General features: G+C 49.4%; 1 protein-coding gene across 1 annotated transcript; it reads right to left on the reverse strand.

The window, feature by feature from the left end:
• Positions 1 to 7,573: 7,573 nt before the first annotated feature.
• Positions 7,574 to 26,460, reverse strand: LOC311593805 (uncharacterized protein). Its single transcript, XM_084775221.1, has 15 exons — positions 26,145 to 26,460; positions 25,168 to 25,384; positions 23,152 to 23,256; positions 22,116 to 22,247; positions 21,350 to 21,434; positions 21,197 to 21,260; positions 20,705 to 20,790; positions 20,016 to 20,198; positions 16,817 to 16,870; positions 16,387 to 16,543; positions 15,314 to 15,530; positions 15,065 to 15,110; positions 12,840 to 12,903; positions 10,242 to 10,321; positions 7,574 to 8,461 (listed from the first exon to the last, which is right to left on the reverse strand). The coding sequence occupies exons 1-15, from the start codon at positions 26,257 to 26,259 to the stop codon at positions 8,429 to 8,431; spliced, it is 1,638 nt and encodes a 545-aa protein (XP_084631347.1). The 5' UTR covers positions 26,260 to 26,460; the 3' UTR covers positions 7,574 to 8,428.
• Between the last annotated feature and the right edge of the window lie 246 nt (positions 26,461 to 26,706).

Genomic DNA, 26,706 nt, shown 5'->3' on the forward strand with positions numbered 1-26,706 from the left:
CACAATAAAAGGATCCAACAATCATTGGTCACTAATATCTCTGAACATCAGTGGCCTCAACTCCTCAGTAAAAAGACAGAGACTAACAAAATGGATGCAGAAACAAGATCCACCATTTTGCTGTGTTCAAGAAACATACCTCAGCAATGAAGATAGACATTATATGAGAGTAAAGGGATGGAAAAAGATTTCCCAAGCAAACAGACCCAGGAAGCAAATGGGAGTAGCCATTCTAATATGTGATAAAGTAGACTTTCAATTAAAATTGATCAAGAAAGATGGAGAAGGACACTCATTCTCATCAAAGGCAAAACCAACCAAGAGGACATTACAATCCTGAATATCTATGTCCCAAATACTAGGGCACCCACATTCATAAAAGAAACACTTTTAAAGCTTATCATACATTGATCCCAACACAACTGGCCTTGCTGAGTTTAGATTACTTTTTACCTGCTAGCAGTTCTTCTGTTTACCCCATCAGAGTCCAGCCAGGGCTGAGCCAAGACTGTCATTTACATTGTCAGTAGCACTGCCATTTTGGGGCTCTGAAGGATAGAGAAACATGTTTTTTGTTTAGATCACAAGTGGGGATGGGAAAAAACTTGTGAGAGAGCAGGTGATGTTTATCCCCTTAGAAGTCTAACCACCGTATGGGGGAGATTGGTTGTTAACCAGCTGAAAAACATCCTTGAACAAATTCTGAGAGGAGATATAAATGTGAGCCAAAAACAGGAGGCGGGGCCTTTGGAGACTTGGGATAGTTCTGGCTGTTCATTGCTCCACTTCGAGATGCTCTTAGAGAGAACTGCTTCAGGGAAGGCTTCAGGGCTCTGGGTTCCGGCTGAGGTTCCAGGTTCTGGTTGCTCCAGGTTCCAGCAGAAGAAATCCTGTTGATTACACCAGGAGATTCGTTCCTCAGAACTGATATCCTTACGGTTTCATTATTGTACTCTTTAGTCTTCTTTTCCTATCGTTAGGTTAGTCGGGTTATAAGTGAGGTACTCTTGGTTAATAAGTTCATAATAAAATATAATTGTTAAGATAATTGAGCCTATAGGGGCCCATTTAGACCTAACACATATCAGCATGCCCATGTTCTTAAGTTTTATTCTCATCATCTTTCTTCCAGTCTTTACCTCATGCAAAAGCATTTCTTTTTTCTTTAACCTTCTTTACTAAAAACACACTTAAAATACACTTTAGATCTATAACTTCCTTGTATCTTTTTAGATTGAATGGCTTTTACATGTAATTTTATTTCTAATAGTCAAAAGTATGGGCATTTCATGGTAATCTTTTGAATACACTATAAAAGAGAAGTTGCTTTTATGACATAATCAAACACATGAGATTATTTGAAAAATTTAACATGTTCTGTTATATATTTGAGCAGGTTGTATAGTTTTTATTTTAATTTTATGTATTTATTTATTTGTTGTTTTGGTTGAGACAGGCTCTCACTATGTAGCTCTGGAACTCACTAATGTAGACTAGGCTGGCCTTGGTCTCACTGAGATCTACTTGCCTCCCCAGTGCTGGGATTAAAGGCATGTGCTACCACACCTGGCATTTATATAGTGTTAAAAATGAAACTGCCTTAATGTACTATGTGTACATACAAACCAATGCCTATATATGTATACTATATGTACACATCTTTAAAAATAATAGTAGTGGTAATATTAGCATAAATCATATTATGGAGTGACCCTCAATTTTACTTAGCTTTTTGAACATAAAATGACAAACAAATCCCATAAACAGATTATATAAAGCCCTCAGTAGCAATATGACAGCTGGCAGCACATGATAGCACATCGAAATAGCATGTAATATGATTACATTGATCATTGAGTGGGCCAAAGGATAGAGTGAAGGTTTTTGTATCTTTTATGTATAGTTTTAAAGAGTTTTTAGAGGAGCTTATTTGTGCAGGACAGAGGAGTTCTGCCACCTGACTGTTTTTTATGCCCCTCCCCCGCCAGTCTTTTGCAGCTTTGCTGAGAACTGTGCTGCAGGTGGGTGAGGAAAATGAAGGTGGGTTAGAGCTTCATGTCTTTGGTGTATGTCTTCCTGAGGTGCTGAGTGGATATGAAAGAGGTGTGGCAACGGCATTTCTGCAGACTAAAAAATAAGGGCCTATTATGCGGGTTTTATTTGGGTTTGGTTTAAAAGCCAGTTTTACTTTGGCCACTTGTCAGTCAGCTGTGAAGAAGGGGCAGTGTAGAGGAGCTGGCAGTTTGTAGATAGACGCATAATGACTTTTTCTGTGTGGAGTAGTGGCTGGTACCTCTGTATGGAGTCCTGCAGGCAGGTCTGGACAAGGTACCCATGAAGAGGGCCGTGGGCTGGGAGACAAATGCTAGTGCTGGGCCAGGGGCAAAGGAGCAGGAAACAGAGAGAAGTGGGAAGATTTGACTGGGATGCTCTCAGAGAGAAGGAAAATCACTCCAAGAAAGAAAAGACCATTTCTCTGTCTCTTTTCTATCAACATCGCCAATGTACTGGTCAGTTACACCAGTTTTGAAGAATAAAGCATGCTTTAAAATGTAAGTGGATGCTGCGTAACATTTACACAAAGCAGAGACACAGAACTAAGTAAACAAATAAATGAATCTGGATTGGACATACATGTTTTATGCCATAAGCCATAAGCCAACTTTTGTTAAATGTTGCCAAGAAATGATCAGTAACTTAAGACAATTCTTAAGCATCCACTTACATTTTAAAGCATGCTTTATTCTTCAAAACTGGTGTAACTGACCTTCTGGGTGTTCAGTAGCCACACTTCCAATTCTGCATCAATTTGGACAGGGGACTAACAGTGCCTGTATTTTGGTACTTGTCACCCAACATCAACCATTCCCAGATGAACACAGGACACCTCTTAGAGGGCCCTGAGCTCTGGCAAGTCTGTTGTCCTCTTGATCTGAGAGGTTGTGGAGACCTAGAGGTGACACATTCTGGAAAGAGGAGTCACCATACGGGGCAAAGTCCTCAATGCTTCCAAAAGCAGCCACAGGGTCAGGAAAACCCCGACTCACCCAGCAAATGGCACGATGTGTAAAAGAAAGAGTAAAAGAACCAGAGGCTCCTTCCAAGTCTCAAGTAAGTCTCTGAGGAGCAGAACCTCAACTGGCCTTGATAGTAAAACCAGAAATAGTTAAGTTTGACCATCTCTATGGTCTTAAGCACCTAACTGAAAACTGTAACTGCTAAAATGACCAGAGCCTTATTATTCTTTTAAATAGTCTAAGGAATCACATTCCCTAGACATTAGTCTTAAGTCCACAGGAGATGTTATAAGCTTGATAAGAAACGACCCACACCGGGCATGGTGGTGCATACCTTTAATCCCAGCAGAGGCAGGTGGATCTCTGACTTCAGGTCTGGCTTAGCCTACAGAGTGAGTTCCAGGACAGCCAGGGCTACATAGAGAAACTCTGTCTTGGAAAACCAAAGGAAGGAAGAAAGGAAGGAAAGAAAGAAAGAAAAAGAAAATGCAGCCCTGATATAGGACTTTAGTTCAGTTTCAACACTTTGTGCCTACATGGGACCTGTAGACAAGAGACAGGCTCCCTGTTTATCAAACCTGAGGGTCAAATGAGGGTTTAGTTTCTTGACTTTCCTTTAGAGTCCACTTGAGAGGGGCCTCGCACAGTGATTCTAGTCACTCCAACAGCTATCACATTGCCTGAGGCAAATCCTGGGTTTGTTGCTCTTGAGTCACCTGTTGAAGGCCAGAGAAGGAAGGAGCCCAGTAAACCAGATGTGGGTGGATCTCCTGTGAGCCCATGGGCTTTCATTCAGACATTTCATTTGTGCTCTTCTAAAGATGTGTTTTATTTTTGTGCATGCCTATGTGCATGTCTGTATGTGTGTATGTGCATATGTGTATGCAGGTGCCCACTGAGTAGTCCATGGTAGGGTGTTTGGTTCCTGAAGCTGGAGCTGGAGTTACAGGTATTTTGTGAGCCAGCCAGCATGGGGGCTGCAATCCACCCTCTAATCCTCCGGAAGGAGCATCAAGTGCTCTCAGCCACTGACTCAGCCGCTGACAAATACCCTGTGTTTTGCCCTTTCCTGACTCTCTGCCTAGATCTCCTAACGTCAAGCTTTTGTTTGAAATCCTATCTGAGAATTCACCCAGAAGCAAAAAGAGACAAATGGTATATACTCACTTATAGCGAGACACTAGCGCAAGGGGCATGTCCCATGAAAGACTTTACTTACCAGGAAAGTGGGTCAGAGGGGAGGACATCCTATTGGGACTTTAGGTGAAAGAAGCATGGGAGAATGGGGAAATAGAAGGATCCAGAGGGTCCAGGAAACCTACAAGAAGAACATTATGATGGTGGATCTGGGTCCTGGGGTCCTGCTCAAACTATGGCACCAGCCAAAGACAATATGTGCAGTAAACTTCGAACCCTTACCCAGACCTAGCCGATGGACAGGGCTTTCTCCACCGTTGAGTGGAGAGTGAGGTCTGACTTTCACACAAACTGTGGTGCCCCATTTTGACCACGTCCCCTTGATGGGGAGGCCTGGTGGCACTCAGAGGAAGGATGACAGGTCACCAAGAAGAGACTCGATACCCTATGAGCCTCTACAGGGGGAGGAGGTCCCCCTCAGTCACAGACATAGGGGAGGAGAGTAGGGGGGAAGTGGGAGGGAGGGAGGAATGGGAAGATACAAGGGATGGACTAACAATTGAGATGTAATATGAATAAATTAATAAAAAAAAGAAATCCTATCTGTTTCTAGTGGAGTGGAATCATTTCTTTTGCTCATAGGGCTCCCGTTTACCTCTCTAACTCTTTGCTTTCCTTACCCCTCCCTTCAGTCACTGCCCAGCCACCAAAGGCTTCCCTTCCTCACTTCACCTGGCTGTTCCACGAATACAACATGGAAATACTCCGAGGTCCCTCAGACGGGCACTACAGCGGTGCCCTGACTGAGATCCTCAGAGCCCCTGCCAGCAAGACCAGCCACCAGCCGTTACTCCTTGTGGGAGTTAGGGGGACGATGAGAACTGAAGACAGAAATGGGTCAGGTAGTTTTGAAGACAGATCTTGATTCTCGTCCCTGGCTCTGTTCTAGCTGGAGGTCAGAAGTATTTGGGGGCTTTAGTGTCTGCTCTGATTTCTCGTCATCTCTCTTCTCCATCTGTACAGCTGCCTGGAAACTGTAGGTGAGAATCTGATCAGATTGCCAGTCCAGAGCCCTTGGGACAGAGGCACGTGGAGAGCCTATGGGTAGGACACCTGGGATAACCAGTGTCCACAACCCATCTTCTCCCATAAGTCATACAAAAAGCCCCTAAGTTAGCAACTCAGTGGCCCCCTATCTCCAGGCCCTTCTCTTCCTGCCTAGGAGCCCAGGTTGCTTCTTACTTAACCTATGGACCTATGAAAAACCTGTTTCTAAAAGTGCCTCCTTCTCACGGTCCATGAAATTCATTCTTTGGATGTGTGAGCCAAGAGTCTTGAGACGCTGACTCAGTGGAAGGTATTCCTGACTCATGGCGACTGGCATTCAGACTCCTGAATCAAGCCTGCTTGAGGACAGACAGATTCGGTTACACTCAAGGACCCCTTCCCCATGTTTTAAAGGAAAGGAGAGGCCCGCTTGGGTGGACCCTAGATAGGTCACTGGTGTGTCTCTGCTCATTATCAGAACACCTCTTAGTAGGTAGTAACCGTATGAACCTCTGACAGCCAGATAGTCTTTTCCCAATGCAGGGCCAAAGATGCAATTCAGATCCCACACCCCTTACAAAGATGTCACATAACACACCGGATGAAAAAGGATGAAAGGAAATGCACCTGTGGAAATAGCCATCTCTACTAGGAGGAAATAGCCTTTCCACTGTGACCGGAGCTGTAACTCAGGCACTGAGAGCATCACGAGGGTCGGAGTGTGGCTTACAGCCCCCACACTGGCTGGCTCACAAACACCTGTAACTTCAGCTCCAAGGGGCCCAGTGGCACTGCTGCCTCCATCTTTCTCCCCTCGTCTACTCTGAAGCCATCTTCCCATGTGGTATTTTAACTTTTAAGGAAGTTTAAACTCTTAATGATGCCTGTTCCCCCGCTTTTACATGGAATTTCAAATTGCAAGGAAAGGAACCTGTGGTACCTTCTCTTTCTTACATGAATATCAGTAGGGCAGCTGGTTTAGAAGGGAAGGCTAGAACAGGCCTCTGCCCTTCAGAGGGCAAAGGTCATGCCCAGGGACCAGACTGCCAAGTGCTTGAATATTTCACCTACCAACCCATAAAATTCCAGAGCATTTTCCAGAAGTTTAGGAATCTGGGGGCTGATTTTCTTTGAAGATGGTCTTTACGTCATTCCCCAAAGCCTGACCTTGAATATATTAATATATCTGTCTCTTCTTCCAAGGGTCTCCATCCCTTTAGACCCAGGCTCTTACAGTAGGTGACAAAGAACCAGAATCCATAAGCATCTCCAACATTGCTGGCCAGGGTGTTCTTCAAGCTGCTGCTTTGGGTCCCTGATCTACCAGACCAGATTCCATTTCCTGTTCCCAGAAAGCTCTCAATGGGCGTTCTCTGTGGTCTTGTCTATTAAGCAAACCAGAACTCTCACTTTAAAGGGAGGAAGAGATGGTTCATTCTTAGCCACCATGGCCTAGGAACTCGAATTTGAGTTGCCCCCAAAATATACTTTGGTGTGATAATGATTACAGGATTTCTTCTTTTCTTTTCTTTTTCTTTCTTTCTTTCTTTCTTTCTTTCTTTCTTCCTTTTTCTTTCTTTAAAGGACTCTTTGTGTAGTGTTGGTTGTCCTAGAACTCATTCTGTAGACCAAGCTAGCCTCAAACTCACAGAGATCCTCCTGTTTCTGCCTCTCAAATGCTGTGATTAAATGCATATGTGTCACCACTCCTAACTTACTTGATATTTTATAGTCATAAAAGAAGTCTGTGAACCAAGGGATTTGCCACATGCATCTGTGCGGACAGCAGGTAGGTGGGTTATAGCAAAGGTGGAAATAGACCAACCAATCCTGCTTGCAGATCTCAGACACTATCCAATGATATTCTTAGTTTTGGGATTGGAAACTAGTCATCTGTTACACATTACAAAGGTTTTATCTGATAGTTGAAAGGGTGTTTGGTTAGACACAGAGGTAGGTAAAAATGGCTACTAAGGGAACTATAGTTTTGGCTGTGGATCTGCAACATTCTAACTCCCCACAGTTACAAAAATTCTTATCAGCCAATCAGTTTCACAGAATCTTCAACACTGGTGTGGCTTTTTTCCCTCTGGGAACTTTCGGGGGAGGATATTTCATCCTTAGCCTCATTTAGTTTTCAGATGGTATCTGAGCTATGGGGAAAACCAGGATCACTCCCATGACCTGTGCTGTGAGGAGAGGTGGGGGTTTATTTCAGCCTATAGTGGCCTTCCTGTTACATGCTGTGTTGGGTGCCAGGAGTGAGGGTCCTCTGTGCTGTATCAGTTCTTCTCTGGCAGCCATGCCGCCATCTATAGTCCTGTCAGCAGGCTCCATTGTGTCCTGCTCAGGCCGCATGCGTTAGAGAAACAGGTGAGGGATGTCTCTGGGACCCTGCTCCACAGTGGTCAATACTCTGGTGTTCTCCACACCCTGAGGTCAGGAGCTCTGCAGTGTGGCCGTCCCAGGCTTCTTCACCCTGAGGGCATTCAACCTTTCTCAGCCTTAAGGCCCCCAAAATGTCTCTGGGCTCCTGAGGGTCCCATTCTTTCAGCTTACTTCCATCTTCTTTCTTGGCTAGAGAATCTTTTCTGGGCATACAAATTCTCATGTCCTTCCTAGATGCCATCCTTGCAGGGCCTGGCTCTCACCTCTCTCCTTTTCTATCTGGGTCTCACTTTAGCCTAGGCTGACACAGAACTCATTCTGTCGTCTACGCTTCCTCAAACACGTGACAATTTCTCTATCCCAGCCTCCCGAGTTCTGCGATGATGGGTGTGATGTACTTTTCCTTCTACAGAACTCAGAGGTCTTTCCCGAAGGGTCGGTCACAGGAGAGCTAGAGCTGGAAGGATGCCCTTCATTTAAACACTGCAAACCAGCTTCCCAGATGGCAAGAAACACAGCAAACTCAGACCCAGACTCACAGAGGAAACATCTTTATTACAGCTGCAAACTCCACTGCGACTGTCGCTGATCGTGGGCTTTGGGGGTCTTGAGCATGTGCAGCTGGAGGCAGGGACTGGCCCTCGGCGGAGTGCTACTCGGGAATGGCCAGCAGGATGTAGCCCTGTGGGCAGAGCAGAGACTCTATGTTCCCCCACTTCCCCCACGGCCTGCCCGTGACACCTGGGCCTCTAAGAAAGAAGAGTCAGGGACTGAGTGGATAAGGGTGCAGAGCAGAGAGGAAGCGGAGTCCTGGGAGTGTTCACGAGGGCAGGAACACACTAGGCCTTGGAGCTCTTCTTGAGATAGAATGACTGAGAGAGCAAAGGACAATGAGTAAATGAATAAGCAACCAGGGCAGCCAAGGAAGTGTGTGTGTGCTGTGCACTGTCCAGGTCCAGACGACGCCTTTTCTCTAAAGTACAGTCTGCATGGTGCCATGTAATGGTAAGAGGCCGCCTAGAGGCGAATCAGCAAGTGAGCCTTGCTTTTCACAGGGCTGGTTACCAGGTGGTGCTTCAGTGGCTGGGAGGCCCAGGCTGTGTCCTGGCTCTGCTCATTCAGGTCTGACAACGGATCTGACATACCCCGGACAGCAGTTACAAACCCTGCATTATCTGGATGTGTTCGTGCAGGCCCACTCAAGTGAGGGTCTGTCTTGACTCTCTAATGTCCCTAGGCTGATGCCAGGGAGGAACAGGAGGCTGGGAATGGGGAGCGGGGGACACTGAGTGGCCTGGTGAGGCAATGCCTGTTGCCCCTCCCACCTCAGGTTCTTGAAGGCAGGCTTCTGTAGTCAAGACAGGGGACTGGAGGGGAGGCCAGGGCCCAAGCTTGGGGTCCTAAAGTTCAAGTTCATTCATTTGTCCTGTTGTTTCTTCCTCCCTTCTGTCTTTTTTTTTCTTTATGCAGAGTCCCATTATGCATCCCAGGCTGGCCTGCAACTCATGATGCTTTTGCCTCTACTTCCTGAGTACTGGGATGACAAGTATGTGCCACCATCTTGGAAATCTTTTCAAGGTTAGAGATGAGAAAATGAGGAGTGTGTCTGAGCCCTCCCCTTCATACCAACTACTTTCTCCATTCCCCAAGATCCCTGTCTCTGTCTCTCTCTGTCCTGTCTCCTGCTCCTGCCCTGCCCCCATCTGGAGTTTATCATGGTCATGGTCGGCCTTCAGGAGACATTTCATTCTGGGAGATGTGCTCTGTCCATTCGAGGTTATATTTCTGTCTGCCTTCCAAATTGTTCTTTGGCCGCTTCCTTCAAATATTTCTTCCACCTTTCTAAAAAAAATATTTCTATTTTTATTTTATTTGTATCTATGGGTGTGTTTGTATGACTGTGTGAGTGTATGCCATGTGTGTTCAGGGACGAGAAGAGGGCATCACATCGTCTGGAGCTGGAGTACAGGTGGTTGTGAGGTACTGGATGTGTTCTGGGAATGGAGTTTGGGTCCTCTGGAAGAGCAGCAGCACTCTTTACTACTGAGACCCCAGCCCTGAACTTCCCTTAAATGAACTTTCCCTCCTTGGGAAGAAATGGGAGCCAGGACAGGAAGCAGTTCCCTAGGCAGCACCTTAGGGGCCCCATCCACTTTCTGTCCTTCAGGTTGGCTGCCTCTGGCCTCCCCTACCCAACCCCTGCTTTCCACTCCTGGATGTTTGCAGAGAGCAGGCATTGGGTACAACAGCATTGTTTGTGGGTACCCTGGGTACATTTAGGACACCCCAGTTGTAGGGAGATTGGTCATTCTGGCTAAAACAGACTGTGAGGTCAGAGGAAGACTTCTCTTTGTCACACTGGCCCTGTTTTTCTACTTTTCTGAGCCTCAAGTCTCCTTTCAGTCAAAGTGGGGATAACAGCATTGTTTAGCTATGTCTGTGTAAGGGGAGATGCCCTTGATAAGCCCTTTGTTCTGGCTTCCAGAGGGGCTCATGCAGCCCCCAAGTCACTTCATCTATAACTGAAGTGTCACATCTGGCATAGTTGTAAGGTAGAGGCAATATGAGAGGCTGAGGGCCTAAAAGTGGCCTCGGCTTCTAACTTCCTGCACATGTGCTGAGCATCATAGGAGCCCCCTCCCGTGTACCTACCTCAGAGAAGTCCGTTTGGGCATGGCTGAAGGAGATGCCCTTGATGTTGGGCAGTGGGAGGCTGTGCTGTCTGAGCCACTCTGCAAGAGGAAGGTGGGGGGAGCTCAGGCCTGGTGGGCAGGGCTATCTAGCAGGCATTCTGGGGAGCTTCTGTGTGGTTACCATTCCCAGCCCCTAACCAGGGACCTTCTGTAGCTCAACCCCCTAATCAGGCAGCCCCGAACAGCAAGCAGCCCAGGGAAGTCTACTAGAGGTAATGCCAAATGACATTGCCATCTACAAGCCGTATTCAGAGCTACTCGGGTACATGGGCTCTACAAGCCACAGGCTGGATACCCCTGATTGTCTCCTGGTCCCCTCTCAGTTCACTTACACCTGTCTTTTTAAAGGAATATTCTTTTAAATTCACCCCAGAGCTGTGAACGCACTGTTAGGAAGCTATCCTTCTCTGGGATGATTTAAGGAAGCCTCTGTTGGAGATTGATGACTTCCTGTGAATCTCCTCAGGAAATACATTTTACCTAATTTTCACACTGAACCTGAAAAATACTAACATGTTGGTAGAAATGAAACATTTCAAAACTGACATGACAGGAGTTAGCATCAACTGAAAACCTGAAAACGCTAGGAACTTGGCTCTGGTTGGCATTCTCAGTGAAGGCAAATACTCACCGATATGCTTGCTTGCCAAATAGCTAAAAACTAAGCCTCAAACCAATGAGTTTACAGAAGTTGTCAGTCTTCAATTAGTGGAGTAAGTATTTGGCTAGCTGATTTTCAAGAAACTGAGTTGTGAAAAACTGAGGGCCTGTCATGGCCTCTTCCTGTGCCACCACCCTGTACTGAGCAGCCTCGCTGTACCCATTTCCCTAGCCACTCTGGAGTGACCTGGCATTTCTTGTTGGTCTAATGCTAACTTGGAAGTTGGGTAGTGGGGTGGATGGAGGAAGAAGAGCCCATGCAGTTGGTCTCCCATTTGTCTTCAGATGTCTTTGGGTCCCCGGCCTGAGGGCCCCTCATTCTAGTCTATTCCATGGAGTTTGTTCAAGACTCCCCTCTGATGTTTCTTACCTCAAGTTGTTTCATAGATGCCTCCTGGGTTTCCTCACTGGCTCTCACCTTTTCTCCTCTGGGTATACTTGTAGTCTGAGCAGCACCTCATGGCACTGAGCAGGCTCCTGGCCTGGTGTTTACACCTTGCTGACCATACCAGCTTCTGGGCCTTACTCACTTTCTGGATTGTCTCTTGACCCTTGTGGTGTTTTGAGGTGCATCACATAAGTGAGAGCATGTGGTAGGCACCGAAAGAACGGCCCTGTCTCCCCAGCCCCTTGCAGCCTGATCTCTGCTGGACCTTCCACTGCCCCTTGCTCTGTGCCCTGCTAGACTCCCTTTTTGAATGGATTTGCTTGCTTCATGCCTAGAACTTTCCCTGCCTATATGGAAGGAAGGAAGGATGGAAGCCTAGCCACAATTTGTGTCTCTACCAACTTCTCAGTGTTTGCTCTCCTAATGAGACCCAGAGCACAAAAGACCCCCCAGCTGAGAAAGCAGGAAGCCATGATCTTGGACTCAGCTTGGCCAGAGATTTGCTGGGTCACCTTGGACAAGCCACCTAAGCTCTCTGGATCTGTAGAGTGGACCCATCTGAGAGATGAAAAGGCTGAGCCAGATAACCTCTCAGGAGCTAGTAGGGCTGGGCTGTTTATTATCTATATCTACATGTATCTATATCTACACACACACACACACACACACACACACACACACACACACACACACACACACACGTATATGATGTGTATCTCTATCTCTCTATATCTTATATACCCTATATCACTTGGTGTGAGCCACTGGACAGAATGCTAGGAACACAGTGAGAAACATGAGGGCCTGTGTCCCTGGAAAGCTTATAATGCAGTGGGGCACAGGCGCTGACCAAGTGACCATGGGGATGGGGGATGGGCACACACTCTGCCCAGGGAATGACCAGGCCAGGAGGCCCAGTGCTATGGATTGCCCCCGCATCTTCCTGGCTCACCTCCCCAGCTGTCTACATGGCCGTGTCTCTCAGCATCTGAGGAGTTCGAGGTGACACAGGGAGTTTTGGAGCATTCTAGATTCCTGATAGCTAGAGGTGAGGGTGCTATATTGTGCCGTTCAGCTTGCAGCCTCTCTAGCAGGTACAAATGCCCACCCAGCTGATCATGTTTACGATGTGAACTGCTCACTTTAGCTGGCCTATTGGCCTCAGCCCATCTAGCTCTCCACCTGGGACCACTGACTGCTGGCCCTGTTCTTTCTGAGGCTGAGTGGCCCTTCCACTTGGAGGAGGGCTCCTTTGTTGTGACTTTACATCCCTTCTGGCCACCTGCCCATTCTCTGGGCTTCCATCTGCGTTAGCATTAGCAGCCTCTGCAAATTAGCATTAGAGGCTGGAGATTAGCATTAGCAGCTGCTGACAGCCCAGGTGTCTACTGCCTCCTGTTTGCCTGGAGGCCAGTCTCTGCCCAGGCAGCTGTTTGCACCCTCATGTGGACATGGTGCTCCCTTCAGCAATGTACTGTGTGTCTTGACAGAAAGTACAGCGAGACTCACTGTTGTGGTGAGGCAGGAACCGCCTCTTCAGGACCGCCAGGAGCAAGGACTTCAGGAGCTCTTCCTGCAATGAAAAACAGCAGGCAGCTCAGTTCCCCTAGCTTGGCACATTCCAATCCAGGACAGAGAGATGCTATTGTACAGATGCCATCCAGAGTCTGGAAAAGTCCTGCAGATACCACCTTAAAATTATCCAAAGTCTTCCTACGTAGGCTAGGCTGGCTTTGAATTTGCTATCCTCCTGCCTTAGCCTTCCTTGTGGCTGGGATTACAGGTGGCACCATGTTTATCCTGATGCCACTTCTGAAGGACCTATGGAGCCTTTGAGTCAGATTAGTGAAGAGCCAGGGGAATACTGAGGTTGCTGAAAAGGAGAAACTCCCAGCCAGGCACCATCTCTGCAGGGCAGCCAGGAAGGGAACGGGTCAGTGGGAGCCCTGGGCGTAGCTTTACAGGGACCAACTGTGGGTCAGCGTGAGAGGGCAACTTTTAGGGCTGAGAGCTGCTGACAATGGGACACTGTGAAACAGCCTCCTATGCCTAGGAGTGTGCAAGGGTCTTGCTCAGACTGTCCCGATCATCAGGACACATTTGAAGACTCCTTCAGATATTTTTGTTTGTTTGCTGGGAGATGCTATTGCTATATACAGGCTTTTACTTGTCTGTGGTGTGGGTGGCTTATACAGGGTATAAATTGTCTGACCGTGCATGGTCACCCTGGTCAAGTGAAAATGATTCGACAGGGACCATAATAGTCTGTAGGGCAGGACCAGGTTGTGGGTCATATGCAAGGCCTGGGTTCCAGGCTCAGGGACCTCTCCCTAGGGTGTTTCTAGGTTTGGTCCCTCACTCAGCCCCACCCCACTGTGACTTTTCTCCTTTAGGATTGGAGTCTGTGACACACAGACTGACAGAGAGGATGAGTGGGCCGTGGGGAGGGAGTTTGCTAGTACTCCTCTTCCCAAGCAGGAGCAGAATCAGCTCTTGGGGAAGTGGTTCCGCCTGGTTGCCCAGCTCCCTGCACCCCGTGTTCAGCCTGGACAGGCCCTTAAAATCTTTGCCCCATCTTAGACGACTCTCCACCGCCTCCTTCTTTGACCCATGAGGGAATGCCATTAGCTAGGTCCACGTTCACAGCACCAGCTCCTGGCTTTTGTGTGTTCAGCTACCATCACCTCATGGAACCTCATCCACTCTCTGCTGGCTACACCCTGTGGGGCCCCATTGTCCTCTTTGGGGTTGCTTCTCCTCTGCTCATACTCTCTCAACAAGGCTTCCATCTCAGTCTGAGGAAGTTGCCCCAGTATGACCTGCCCCGCCATCTCTTGGTGTCTTGCACTCTGCTCCAGAGCCCTGGCTCTTCCCGGAGCCCTTGGGGCACTCAGTCTTGGGTCTTCCCTAATGTCTCTAGTCTCCCCACTTCTGCTTTGAGCCTATGCTTAAAAGCTCACCTCTGCTGGGTGGTGATGGCGCATGCCTTTAACCCCAATACTCAGGACCCAGGAGGATCTCTGAGTTCAAGGCCAGCCTGGTCTAGAGTGAGTTCCAGAACAGCCACAGCTACACACACTGTCTTGAGTCCACCCCCCATCCCCCCGCCAAAGCTTACCTCAAGCATCCCTCAGATTCCTTTAAAAAGGATTTATTTATTTTTATTCTATGTGCATTGGTGCTTTGCCTGCATGTATGTCTGTGTGAGGGTGTTGGATCCCCTGGAACTGCAGTTATAGACAGTTGTGAGTGCCATGTGGGTGCTGGGAACTGAACCTGGTCTTAACCACTGAGCCATCTCTCCAGCCCCAGACTCCTTTCTAATGTTGCTGATCCCCACACTGATCCTGCTTCTCTCTTTGTGGTGCTAGCACCTGTCCAGTGCTGTATAATTTGCTTTGCTAAGGTTAATATGGGTTTACTTATGTCTGCCAGCAAGTGAATTCCCAAAGGGTGGGGACCTTTGTGTAGATAATTGGCCCCCCTGTGTATCTAAGGCAAGGGTAGCACATAGTAGGTGCTCAATTATTAAGATTTGTTCTATCCACGAAATAATGAAACAGACAAGCCAAAACCCCAGAGGCTTCACCCTATAGGATTTGGGGCCCTCCAAGGTAAGATGGGTTAGGGACAGAGCATAACTCAGGCCTTCAGCTCTCTGTCAGTTACTTGAGACCATTTATACTGCGAGCTTACAGACCCTTCAGGACACAAGGCTGAAGGGAGGGACTTACCTGATCCTCAATGATGGTGGGATAATGGCCCAAGGTGACTATAGCACTGCCAGAGGAGAGAGGGGAAGTCAATGAATGAGGGGAGGGGGAGGGGCAAGGTCTAAGCACCTGCTCTTCCTCTGGCACAGCGGGGGTGGGGGGGACGGGGGGGGGGGCTGCCATTAGTATCCACTCTCTTTCTCTTTCTCTCCCCCTCTCCCCACCCGCCACTGCAAGCTGTCTTATATTTTCCAAACCAAAACCCTTTACCCGCGAGTCTCGAACTGGAGTTTCAGTTTCTGACTCCGCGAGGAGAGCACAGCATTGGAGAGAAGTTGCTGTGAGGGATTGAAAGCAGACAGGGCAGAGCTGGAGTCATTCCTACTGAGGCGGCTTGTGTTCTGTCTCAGGGCCCTCACGCTGTTCTGTCTTCCCCACACGGTGCCTATAAGGGCATCACTGGGAGACAGGACATCGATGGGGCTGGCTGCTCAGGCCTGAACCTGAGGCAGGTTCAAAGTAGAGGCAGCCTTGGTCCTGGAATCATCAGCCTTTCTGGAAGCCAGTGGGCTCTTTGTCCGTGTCCATATTGGGATGAACCCAGGCCCTCACACTACTCAAGGGCTCTACCACTGAGCAACAGGCCTAATTGACTTTTTATTTTATTTTAAATGGATTCTTGCTCGGTTGCCCAAGTTGGTCTCAGGCTTCAGGACTCAGGTGAGCCCTCTGCCTCAGCTTCTCAAGTATCTGGCTCCCCTGGGTTTTGTGGGCTGTTGATCTGCCTCTGTAACTCATATGCACAGGTACAGGGCTCTTTACCACCAGTGAGGGCTAGCTAATTCTTGGTCATGTAATGATGCCACCAAAGATTCAAGCACCCTGTTACTTCCTTAGGACGCCAGCCAGTGCTCCTGTGGCAGAGTGACTCTTCTGCCCCCTCATCTGAGGCACTTCCCAATTTTGAGGCTAGGACATTCAGAATCGAGCTATTGGAATTTGAAGAGATGGGGTACATATCCCAGAATTCCCTCCATTGGTCGTGGCTGTCAGGGGCATCTTGGCTCTAGTTTTTGTCCAGCTCAGTGACTCAGCCATGCCTAGGGGAGTCCTTGGGAAGACCTACTGCACCCTACAGGAGGGTCTGGAGCCGAACGCTCTTCATGGCCTAGGAGGTCCTTGGGGAACCCTAGGGGGAGACTAGGACTACAGAAACCAGTGTTAATGTCTTAGCACAGCTGCCCACACATAGACTGGTAGCAGACGGTGGTGGGATTGGTCACAGCAGGCCCCTCTCCCTGCCCCCAGCCTGCAGACTGGGAACCAAATCTGTGCAGTTTCACTCACCCAGGCAACTGCACTAGAGGAGGCATTGTTGGTCCCCTGTAGCATCAGTAAGCCCTGCTGGGTGACGGTGGCCCTATAGCCATCTAGGTGGACAGTGGGGGGGTCTGGGGCGCTGACGATCAGTCCCAGATTCCCACTGGTCAGATTGCGAGCCTGAGTGAAATTAAAGAAGGTAGAGAGGAAGGGTCAGAAGACGGCTTTCCTGGGCCTCAGCCTCTTATGAGGCAGGGCACTGGGTTTCTCTTCTAGCTCAACATCTTGCTGTCGTAGTGTTCTGACTGCTTCCTCCTGTTTCACGTCCCCGACACTGTAAAGGGGTGCAGTGACTTCCAGAGTCCATAGCAGGAGAATAGCATACGTCCATGGAATCTTCAGGTCTACCCTGCCTAGCCAGGGCACTGGAGACGGGGCAGGTACCATACCTACCTCTGACTGGGACTGCGGGGCGCTCGGGGACATCAGCTCCCAGAGGCCAGTTTCCTAGAAAGGTAAAGACCGAGTGAGTTCTTTAGAGTCGTTGGAGTCTTATGTGTCCTGAGCAAACTGGGGGCTCTGGGAGACTTGCACTGCCTCAGCTCAAGACAAGTCACCTGCCTGGCTTCTCAGAGCCACTTACCTGGAAAGGTTAACTGTCTATGGTTTTCACAATTGTCTCCTAACATCGTGTATCATTTTTGGGGGCCAGGGTCTTGTGTATCGTGTATTAACCTGGCCTTACACTCACTATGTAGCTGAACTCTTGATCCTCCCCGCAAGAGTGCTAGGATTCCAGGTGTGAATAGGGCCTGGCGTCGGAGCCAGGGCTTCATGCATGAGAGGCAAACTCTATCACTGAGCAGCACCCACAGCCTCTTACACTGAAAACATCTCAAAGCACAGGGAAGCAGAGAGAGGCTATAGAGGCACTTTGTGCTCGGCAGGTTCTTCCACGAACAATTTCCTGCCGTTGCTTGGTCATGCTCCCACCCATCCATCTAGGCTCTGCAGGTTTCCAGGGAGGGGTTGGACTTGAAACCAGGGCCTCACACACGCTAAGCACATTCTTGACCTCTGAGCTACAGTGGATTGTTGCTCCATTGGTTTTTGCAAATCACAGATCGTCATAGAGAAGATTATGGAAATGTCTGAAGGAAAATTAAGCCAGGTTCTCTTTCCTTTTCCCTCTGGATCCTATTCTCAGAGGTAACTCTTATCTTGAAGTCTATCCTGATGGACTTTTTCTGCTCACGTACAAGTACGAACCACTGAGAGCACTCTTTCCACACAGCCCTGCACCTTGCTGGTGCCACTCCATGCCAGGGCCTGTAGAACAACCCCGTTCTTATAGCGCAATGTGTCTTAGCTCACACTGGCTGAAGTCTGATCACGTTTACTTTAACTTATTCCTCTATAGCTGTCGCATCTGTGTTGGAAGAGCAGTGAAAGACAGATTTAACCTGTGGATGACCTTGAACAGGTCATGTCCCTAGTCTGCGAACTCATTTGTGTAACTATTTTAAACAACTTCCTTTGGTAGAGTTTCTGTATATGCCATGTTCTACTTGTGATGTCATGTGGGCACTCAACATTTTTCAGATTTTGGAGCATTTTGGATATCAGATCTGAATTTTGGATGCTCAGTATACACACACACACACACACACACACACACACATATATGCACTTTGCATGTATAATTCACATATATATATAATTTTATATTATTACACACATATATGTACTTTCATATATAATTATATATACATATGTAATTATATATAAAGTTATAATGAGACCAGTGTTTTGAAAGAGTAAGAGAGTAAGAGGAATGGAGCAAAGGGAGAAAGAGAGAGACATAGAGAGAGAGAGACAGATACACAGAGAGAGAGACAGAGAGAAAGAGAGAGACACAGAGAGAGGCAAAGAGAGAGACACAGAGAGAGAGAGAGAGAGGCAGAGACAGACAGACAGACAGACAGACACACACAGAGAGAGAGAGACACATAGAGAGAGACATAGAGAGAGAGAGAGACAGAGACAGATACACAGAGAGAGACAGAGAAAGAGAGAGAGACACAGAGAAAGGCAAAGAGAGAGACAGAGAGAGACAGAGGCAGAGACAGACAGACAGACAGACAGACAGACAGACACACACACACACACACACACACACACACAGAGAGAGAGAGAGAGAGAGAGAGAGAGAGAGAGAGAGAGAGAGAGAGAGAGAGAGAGAGAGGACGTTCTTAGATCTTTAGATGCAGCAGCCTTGAAGGGGGCTGTGTGAGGAGATGATGTTCATACTGAGACTATGACTGAAGAGAAGAATGTTCCAGGCCCAGACCCCAGAACATGCACAGTGCTGAGCTGGGAACCAGTGCAGCTCATGCGGCCAGAGTGCAGGGAATAAAGAGACAGAGCTGGAGAGAGGCCAGGGGTCAGACTGCCCAGGCCCCCAGACAGGAGCCTGGCTTTTACTCTGGGAAGAGTGAGAAGCTGCTGCTGGCGTTTGAGCAGTGATATGCACAGCAGCTTGGGAAGCGTTTATTCTCCCGTGGGGGCCTCCTTACCACTGCAGAGGCCACCCTTGTGTATGCCTTTCCCAGCACATGTAGGGGGCCTCTGGCTGCCATGATTGCTCTAGCAAAGCCGACAAGTTGTTTATTGTAAGAATGTACTGTTAGAACCCAGCGTCTGCCCAGGCTGCAACAGTGTTTACAGTGGCTTCCTCTCACAGGTGCTGGCAGGCACCTTCCGAGACATTGTCTGTGAGTCCTTAGCTAACAGATTCCCGGGGTCAGACGCTCTCAAGCTGAGAGCATCAAAGTAGTTATTGGTGGCCTCAGACCCTGCTTCCTACCCCTCCCTTGCCTCCTGCCTGGAGATTAGAGAGCCTGGCTCAGAAAGATATGACAACAGAGCCCACCTCCACCAGGAAGATTCCTAGCCCTTCTTCAGAGATTCTGCCATGTTGCTGCCCTCTGTCTGTCTGTCTGTCTGTCTGTGGTGTTAATAACACTTCTAATAAACTCTGCACTCCCAAGTAATCCATTTCATTGTCCCTCTTGAACACCCACCCCAAACCTTTCATTTACCAGATCATTTTCTTGTTTAGTTTTCTAGTCCCATATGAGACTCTGATCTCCAAATGGTAGAGCCCCTGCAAGCACAGGGCCAGCCCCTAGCAGGCTTTCACAAATATCTGCTGTGTAAGAATGGGTATGCAGGGGCTGGAGAGATGGCTCAGTGGTTAAGAGCACTGGCTGTTCTTCCAGAGGTCCTGAGTTCAATTCCCAGCAACCACATGGTGGCCCACAACCATCTATAATGTGATCTGATGCCCTCTTCTGGCCTGCAGGTGTGCATGCAGATACAACACTGTATACATAATAAATAAATCAATATTTTTTTAAAAAAAAGAATGGGTATGCGTTATGAAGAGAACAGTAAAGGGGTGTGAGTGTCCCTTTTCTCAGCTACAGGGGCTCCTGTGCTGGGTCTGAAGAGTAAGTAGGAGCTAGTCAGGTTAGACTTGTCGAGTCCGGAGTGGGGAAGTGCCTTTTGCTACAGGGGCCTTTGGCTCTTTCCTAAAGGAACAGGGCAAGAATATTTTGTCTCTCCCCACTGCCCATCTCCCACCACTCACCAAGGAGTCCTGGAGCTCCACGAAGATCTCCTGGCTGGTGTAGAGACAGGACAGGACATCATTGTAGATTTCTAACCAAAAGGCAAGGCTGGCCATGCTGTCCTGGGATAATCCTGGGAGAGGTGGGGGAACCATGTGCTCTGGCCTTGGGGCCCGCTGGTGTGGCCCACAGGGAGTCACAAGCTTCAGAGAAAAGATGGAAGAAAGACATTCAGTGGGGACATCTGGTCACAGCTCAGCATGCTGACCACAGCAGCCACAGTTTCCTTTGAACCTACCAACAGCTTCCCCAGAAGGGAGCCATCATGGTCACCATCTGACCACAAGGAAACTGAGGCCCAAAGAGGTGACATCACTCATTCAAATCCCGCATGAGGAAGAGGTGGAGCTGAGCCCCTGAGCCCGGCTTCCTTGACCCCGTCAAGCTCCACTCCGTTTTCTGAACCCTGACCCTCCTGGGCCTTCTTGTCCTTCTTACCTTCCATTTCAGAGACACCAAAGAGCAGCGGACAGGCGCTGGATAGTCCTCAGTTTCCCCATCTGAGAGCTAACTCAGCTGCTTTCCCTCTGGGCCCCCCATTCCCCTTGCTCACTCCTCTCTTGCCTGTGTTCCCCTTCCCCCTTTGTTCCCCACCTCAAGAGGCCCTGTCTCCCCACGGAAGGATGCTCCATGGCAGCCTGTTGCTCACCTGCACTCTCATCAGGATGGCTCCCTCTGTGAACTCTGTGGTGGTCAAATAGTACTGGAAATCGTTGGGACCCGAGACGACAGGAGCTATGGTGCAGAAATGAAACCCAGCTCAGCCAGAGTTAGAGGTGGGAAGGGTGCTGTGGGAGGGAGGGAGAAATCCCTGCTCCTCTGCTCAGCCTTAAGTTCCTCGATGGCTGAGCACAAGCCCTTTGGAACCAGGGACATTTATTGCAAGATGGCTTTGTGCCTGGTTGTTGGTATTGTTCTAACAGGTGTTATTATCAATCGGCCTTCCAGTGAGCCCGCTTAACAGGTAGGGAAACTGAGGCTTCCAGAGGAAGTGACATATGAAGGCTACAAACTATGTTGTCTCCCCCTTTTCCCCAGTGGAAAGCATCCTTTCTGCAGGCAGGACTGTCATGTCTCTGGGGATATTCCTAGAGACAGTGCCTGACACATGGCAAGGGACAGTTGACCAGTAGCAACATACGGAGAGTGATGTGTAGCAGGTCTTCCAGCAGGAAGTTGAGCAGGTTTGTGGCCACAGGGCACACCTAGAGGGAAGAGAGGAGGGGGTTCTGTTGGCATGGGCCTGAGGTAGAGGGGCTCCCTTGGGTGCCACACCCCTCCTCTGGTGACTCACTATCTTCTGGAGGAGGAAAGGCAGTGCTTTCTCCAGGGTATCAGTCACCAGTTTCAGCAGCTGATTTAGCAGCAGAGTGTCTGTTCTAGGGGAGGGATGACACGTGGGCTCAGCCATGCAGTGTACCAAAGGCATGGGCAGGAAAGGGGAGGAAAGCTCCTCTAGGAAGGCCAGCAGGAAGGCCTACAATGGCTACCTTTTCCTTCCCTGGCATTTATCCCTCCTCTCCCTTTTCTTTTTCCTGCCTTCCCCCTCCATGTGTTTCTGTCTGATTTTCTGCATTATATCCTGATCTGTATTTTCTCTTTCATAAAAGGCTTTGGGATTTTCAAGCAGGAAGTGGCCCCACTGGCAATGGAGAGGCCATATCCGGCTTCCTGGAGGTTTTGGGTTGTGTACACGGAAGGGTGATGTCTCCCCCTGGGTGTCAGGTTCTGAGCTGTGTAAACGGGTTGGTACATCTCCTCCTCAGGACCACTCCACGTGGGCTGGGCACTGTAGGCAATGAAACTGAGGCTCCCAGAAGTTTGCAGCTGGCCAGGACTGGTGACCTTCAGTGTGGAGGCAGGGGAGGCTGACAGGTGGCATGTACAAGCTGGGGCTTTGGAAGAAGAGGTGGTCCCAGCCCTGGGTTTCAGAGAAGGACCACTGCAGAAAGGACGGGGCCAGTGCAGGAAGAGCCACCATCTGCTGTGCTCAGGGGAGGCTCAGGGGAGGCTCAGGGGAGGCTCAGGGGAGGTTCAGAGGAGGCTCAGGGACTACTCACTGCTTCAGGATCTTGATGTTCAGGCTTCCAGGGGGGGTGTGGCACTCCTCGAAGGCCACCTGGGTCTTGTTCCCTATCTGTTCTAGCCGTACTCCAATGCGTATGTTCTTGATGGCTTCTAGCCACAGGATCCTGTAGGGACAGTATGTCTGGCCAGGCTCCCAGCCAGAGTCCAAGACTGAGACCAGAAGTCACGAACTGGCTGTTTGTTGTTGCCACCAGTGAGCTTGCATTAGAAACTAGGAGAGCTCTTTACAATACTGAATCTGCTGGCCGACTGGGCAGCACTGGTCCTCACAGGGCAACAGACAACTGCGCTGAGCTTGACCTTGGGATGGGACGCACACTCTCGCGATTGGGTCGAATGTCTTACTAGTGCCACATTGCCCCAGCCATGGCGATGGTATGTTCTTCAGGGAGCAGAGACACACTCTCAGGCCCCTCAACTCTGTCATAGTGTTTCCTCAGGCTCACATCTCTTGTCCAAGCACTAACTAAGGGGTCTGCTTAGCTTCTGACATCAGATGAGATCAGGTGGGATGGTTGTAGAATGCTCCAGTAATTGGTAAAGTTACACTAGCTGGCATATTCCCAAAGGGCATTGTGACCCTCCCCTACTCCACAAGCCAACATGGTCTGTATCACTGCCTCTGGTGGTGGCCACATGGACAGCCACTCACAGTTCAGAGCTGGGCAGGTAGCCTACTGCAATCAGGAACTGGGATACCTGGATATAGACTCATGTCCAGGCAGTGGACATACACTCTTGCTTCAGCTGCCCAGCCCGGACAGTTCCGTTAGGGCCGGTGTTCCCAAATGCACAAATAGCACAGGAGAGGTCCCTCATTGCTGACTCACTGTATGACCCTAGGCAGGCCTCTTAACCCATTCTGTGCCTCAGTTTCCCTGTAAGTCAGCCTTTGAAACATGCCCAAGTGGGAAGGTCTTATGATTTTTTTTTCATGGTGACATATAGCTTTTGTTTGTCTTGCCTCGTGGCGTCCTGTGGGGGGGAGGAAGTGCCATGGATACTTACTCCAGGAATGAGAGGTACAGTTTGCAGCGCAGTGTGACCTGCAGCAGGCTGTCACTCAGAATTTGCAGGGTGACTTCTGGTCCCTTGGCATCTTCTATGAACAACCTGTGGGAGGCATGGGGATGAAGTGTCTGGCTTCTTGGGTATCTGAAGTAGCTAGAATGGGAATTGGCACCAGGAGAAGTGGAGAGAGCTTTGGGGCAGCCTGCCCTTGCCCACTGGCCTGCCAGGGACCGTAGAACTCTGCTTCCAGTCTCTAAGCCTTGAAGACCTGAATAATCCTTACCCTTCTCTGGGTCAGACTCTAACAAAGCAGACGCCGTAGCTTAAGTCTACGCACACACAACCACCTGCATCAAAGTGCAAGCCTCTGGGGCCAAGGCTGTGGTTTAGTGGGAGAAGTCTTGCCAATGTACGTGGGACCGTGGGGTTGACCCCCAGGTCTAGGGAATAAGGCTCTGTGAGCTTTTCAAAAGAAAAGCCAGCAGGCAAGAACGCGTGCGAGGGAGTCTCTCACCAGGCCCTCTGCTGCCCATGAAGGGTTCTGCAGAGCACCCTCAAGTATTGTGCTCCCTTCCGAGGCCTCAGGTTCACTCCTTCCTGGGCTTCTAGGGGTCAAGGTTGCACTGTGGATACCAGTGTCAGCTGCTGAGTCCTGTGGCATCACTGAGACTGGCAGCAACATGTCCTCTCCCAAAGAAACTACGCAGCCAGCATGGGGCCTTCTGGAGGGGAGTTCTGTTTATTTCAAAACAGGGTCACATATAGCCTGGGCTAGTCTCAGACCTCTGATGTAGCTAGGAAAGAATTTCTGATCCTCTTGCTCAGCCTGTAGGATATTTTTAGAATCAGACATTGTGGTCTTTTCTTTGGTCCCTCCCAAACCATATCCTGGAATAGGATTATAGCCATGCCATTATAGCCATGGCATGATGTCACAGGTCGGGTGGGGAAATCAGTGGACAGTGCCAACACTTGTCATGGCTGGGGTGGTATGTACTTATGCTGCCTTCTTGCGCAGTGCCCCCGCCCCCCACTATGGTTCCCTGACTTCTCACTCCATTTCACCTCCACTAGAAGAATCCCTTTTGAAGCCTGAAGTCTTAGGACCTATGGGTCTTTCCTTGCTCATGTTGGGGAGGGACTCATGCATCCATGGCTGAGCCTGTGCCTGTGCAGGTCACTTTGAGAAAAATCAACATCATTCACTGAGGTGGTTTCTTGTTCTCCTATGAGGCTCCAACCCAACGCTTTCAGGGCTGAGCAGACAGCATGGTGGGGCATCTGGGAACTGGCTAAAGGACTATAGACCTGACACTAATGTTTGTCATGTGGGAGGTCAGGACATGTAGCCAGATTTTCACGGGTTACACTGTGTCCCTGTCTCCAAGTTTAAGCTAAAGTCCTGGCCCCTAGTACCCCAGAACATGACCTTATTTAGAAAGATATTGGCTGCCAACATGATTAATAAGGGTGAAGTCATACTAAGTAGCCTAGACTATAAGTCACCATGGAAGGGGATTTTGGACCCAGGAAGGATGCCCTGTGAGGTGGTAATATCAGGATTCTGGTGTCAGCACCGGTGGTTGTTAGTGGATGCCAGGAGCAAGGGCTGAGCCATACTTCCAGGAAGCAGCTGCAGACCCCTGCCCTGGCTTCCGTCCTCCACAGGGAGGTCACTTGGCTCTGGGCACTTCAGTGTGGCTTTCCTGGCACATTCATGTAATTGGGAAACCTGGATTTTGAGGAAAACGTCATTCAAATGCAGGCGATTAACTGAAGCTATTTTGGAAACACTTCAAATTTGTAAAGTATAGGAGTAGGGAACCACAGAGGCTGCTGCACTGCCAGCCCACTTTGGTATAGACCCTGCTTCCTTCCTGGAGGGATTTGGAGAGTTCTAGAAAGGTAGCTACACAGTAGGAGGGGACCTGCTTCATGCATTTGTGGACCCCTTGTCACCTCTGCTCCACTCGACAGAGTAAGGCCTCCTGAGGGAGAAGGGAGGCCACTCACCCGGCTGTCGCTAGCAGCTTCTTCAGCTCAGGAACAGTCTTCCCAGAGAGCAGGTCCCCCACAAGTGACAGGTCCAGCTCACTCTTCTTTCCCACAAGCTCCTTTGTGACAAAGGGCAGGTGGTCCAGGGCAGACACACCCTCACTTGGGGATCCAGTTACAGTCATCCTGGTCACACGCTTCAGGACCTGGTGCTCAAAGAATAGAGCTGAAATGCCTGGGGACAGAGCGTCTCAGGGTTCGTTAAGCCATTCAGGAAACACCCGCAGGCACCTGTTCTCAGCCTAGCAGCTAAGATAGCTATTCGGTTCTTATGAGGAGACCAGAGCTTAGGTCTCAGTGTGTTGCCCAGGTTGGTCTCAAACTCCTGGGCTCAAGTCATTCTCCGGGCTCAGCTTCACCTTGCCTCCGAGGTCAGCCAGCAAGTCTTAGGCTGCTGGGCTCAGGGAGTAGCATGGCTCCTGCTGCCCCGGAGTTGACATGGGAGTCAAGGAGAAAGACAAACTAGTACTCAGATCAGCAAGTAGAGTAAGTTTTGGAAGTGTTACAGAGAAAACTAAACGGTAGAGTTAAAATGTGATTCGGGTGAGGAGGGTCAGGGAGGGCTGCTCTGAGGAGGCGGCTTTGACAGACGCCCCAAGGAAGTGAAAGAGCTCCTTACAGAAGGGTCTAGGGAGGACAGCGGCATGTGCAAAGGCTGTGAGCCTGGTGATTTTGCAAAACAATTCCTTGAGCTGGGGTATCAAGCACCTCGCAGTTGAGTGGTAAGGAGATCAGCAGACAGTTAGACAGCTTAGCAGGTGCTCTGTCTGGACAAGGCCGTTTCACCAGAGGCCTGTGGGAGCCAGGAGATACAGGGAGACCAGAGAAGTTTCTGGACGGGAGGTGGTGGGGACTTTGTCTCTCAGACTCAGTCAGAGTACACTGCGCTGCTTTCTTAGGGGCCGTGTTCTCCAAGCCTGTTCTTTGAGATTCACCTGTTTCCAGTTGTTCCATGTCGATCTGCAGGAAGAGAGGACTATGGGTTGTCCCTTGGGCTTGGGGCAGCAGCCCCCAGCATAGCAGCAGCGCCCACAGCAGCAGCAGCAGCATCCCGTTTAGAACCTGTGGTCATGGAAATGAAAGTTTATATCTTCTTCCAGGGGCCTGTAGCCCTGGGTCCCTGGTCTGTATCTCCCACATCCATCTTTTTGTGTCCTGAGAGTCCTGCTCTGGGCCTGACTTGCTCATAGTGGCACAGTAAGCGCCAGAGCCTGGCTCTGAATCCAGCATGACTGGGTGCTAAGAACCTCTGCTCTATTTCATCACGTGATGGCGGGGGCACAGCAAACATTTGTGTGTGCCAGTGCTGTCTTCCTTATCCTTACCACTCCCTGAATGGGGCCTTCTGGGTCTCTCAGGCCAGTGTTACCAGCTTTCTTAACGGACCACTCTTATATGCCGAGCTCTGAAGCAATGGGTGGGCACATAGTGAGAAGCGAAGGCCCCTGGCCAGGGCTTGGCACACTCAGGAGTTCTTCAGGGAAAGAATCACTTCTC

The sequence above is a fragment of the Acomys minous genome (assembly GCF_964271855.1).
Source record: "Acomys minous genome assembly, chromosome: 3".
Taxonomy (NCBI): domain Eukaryota; kingdom Metazoa; phylum Chordata; class Mammalia; order Rodentia; family Muridae; genus Acomys; species Acomys minous.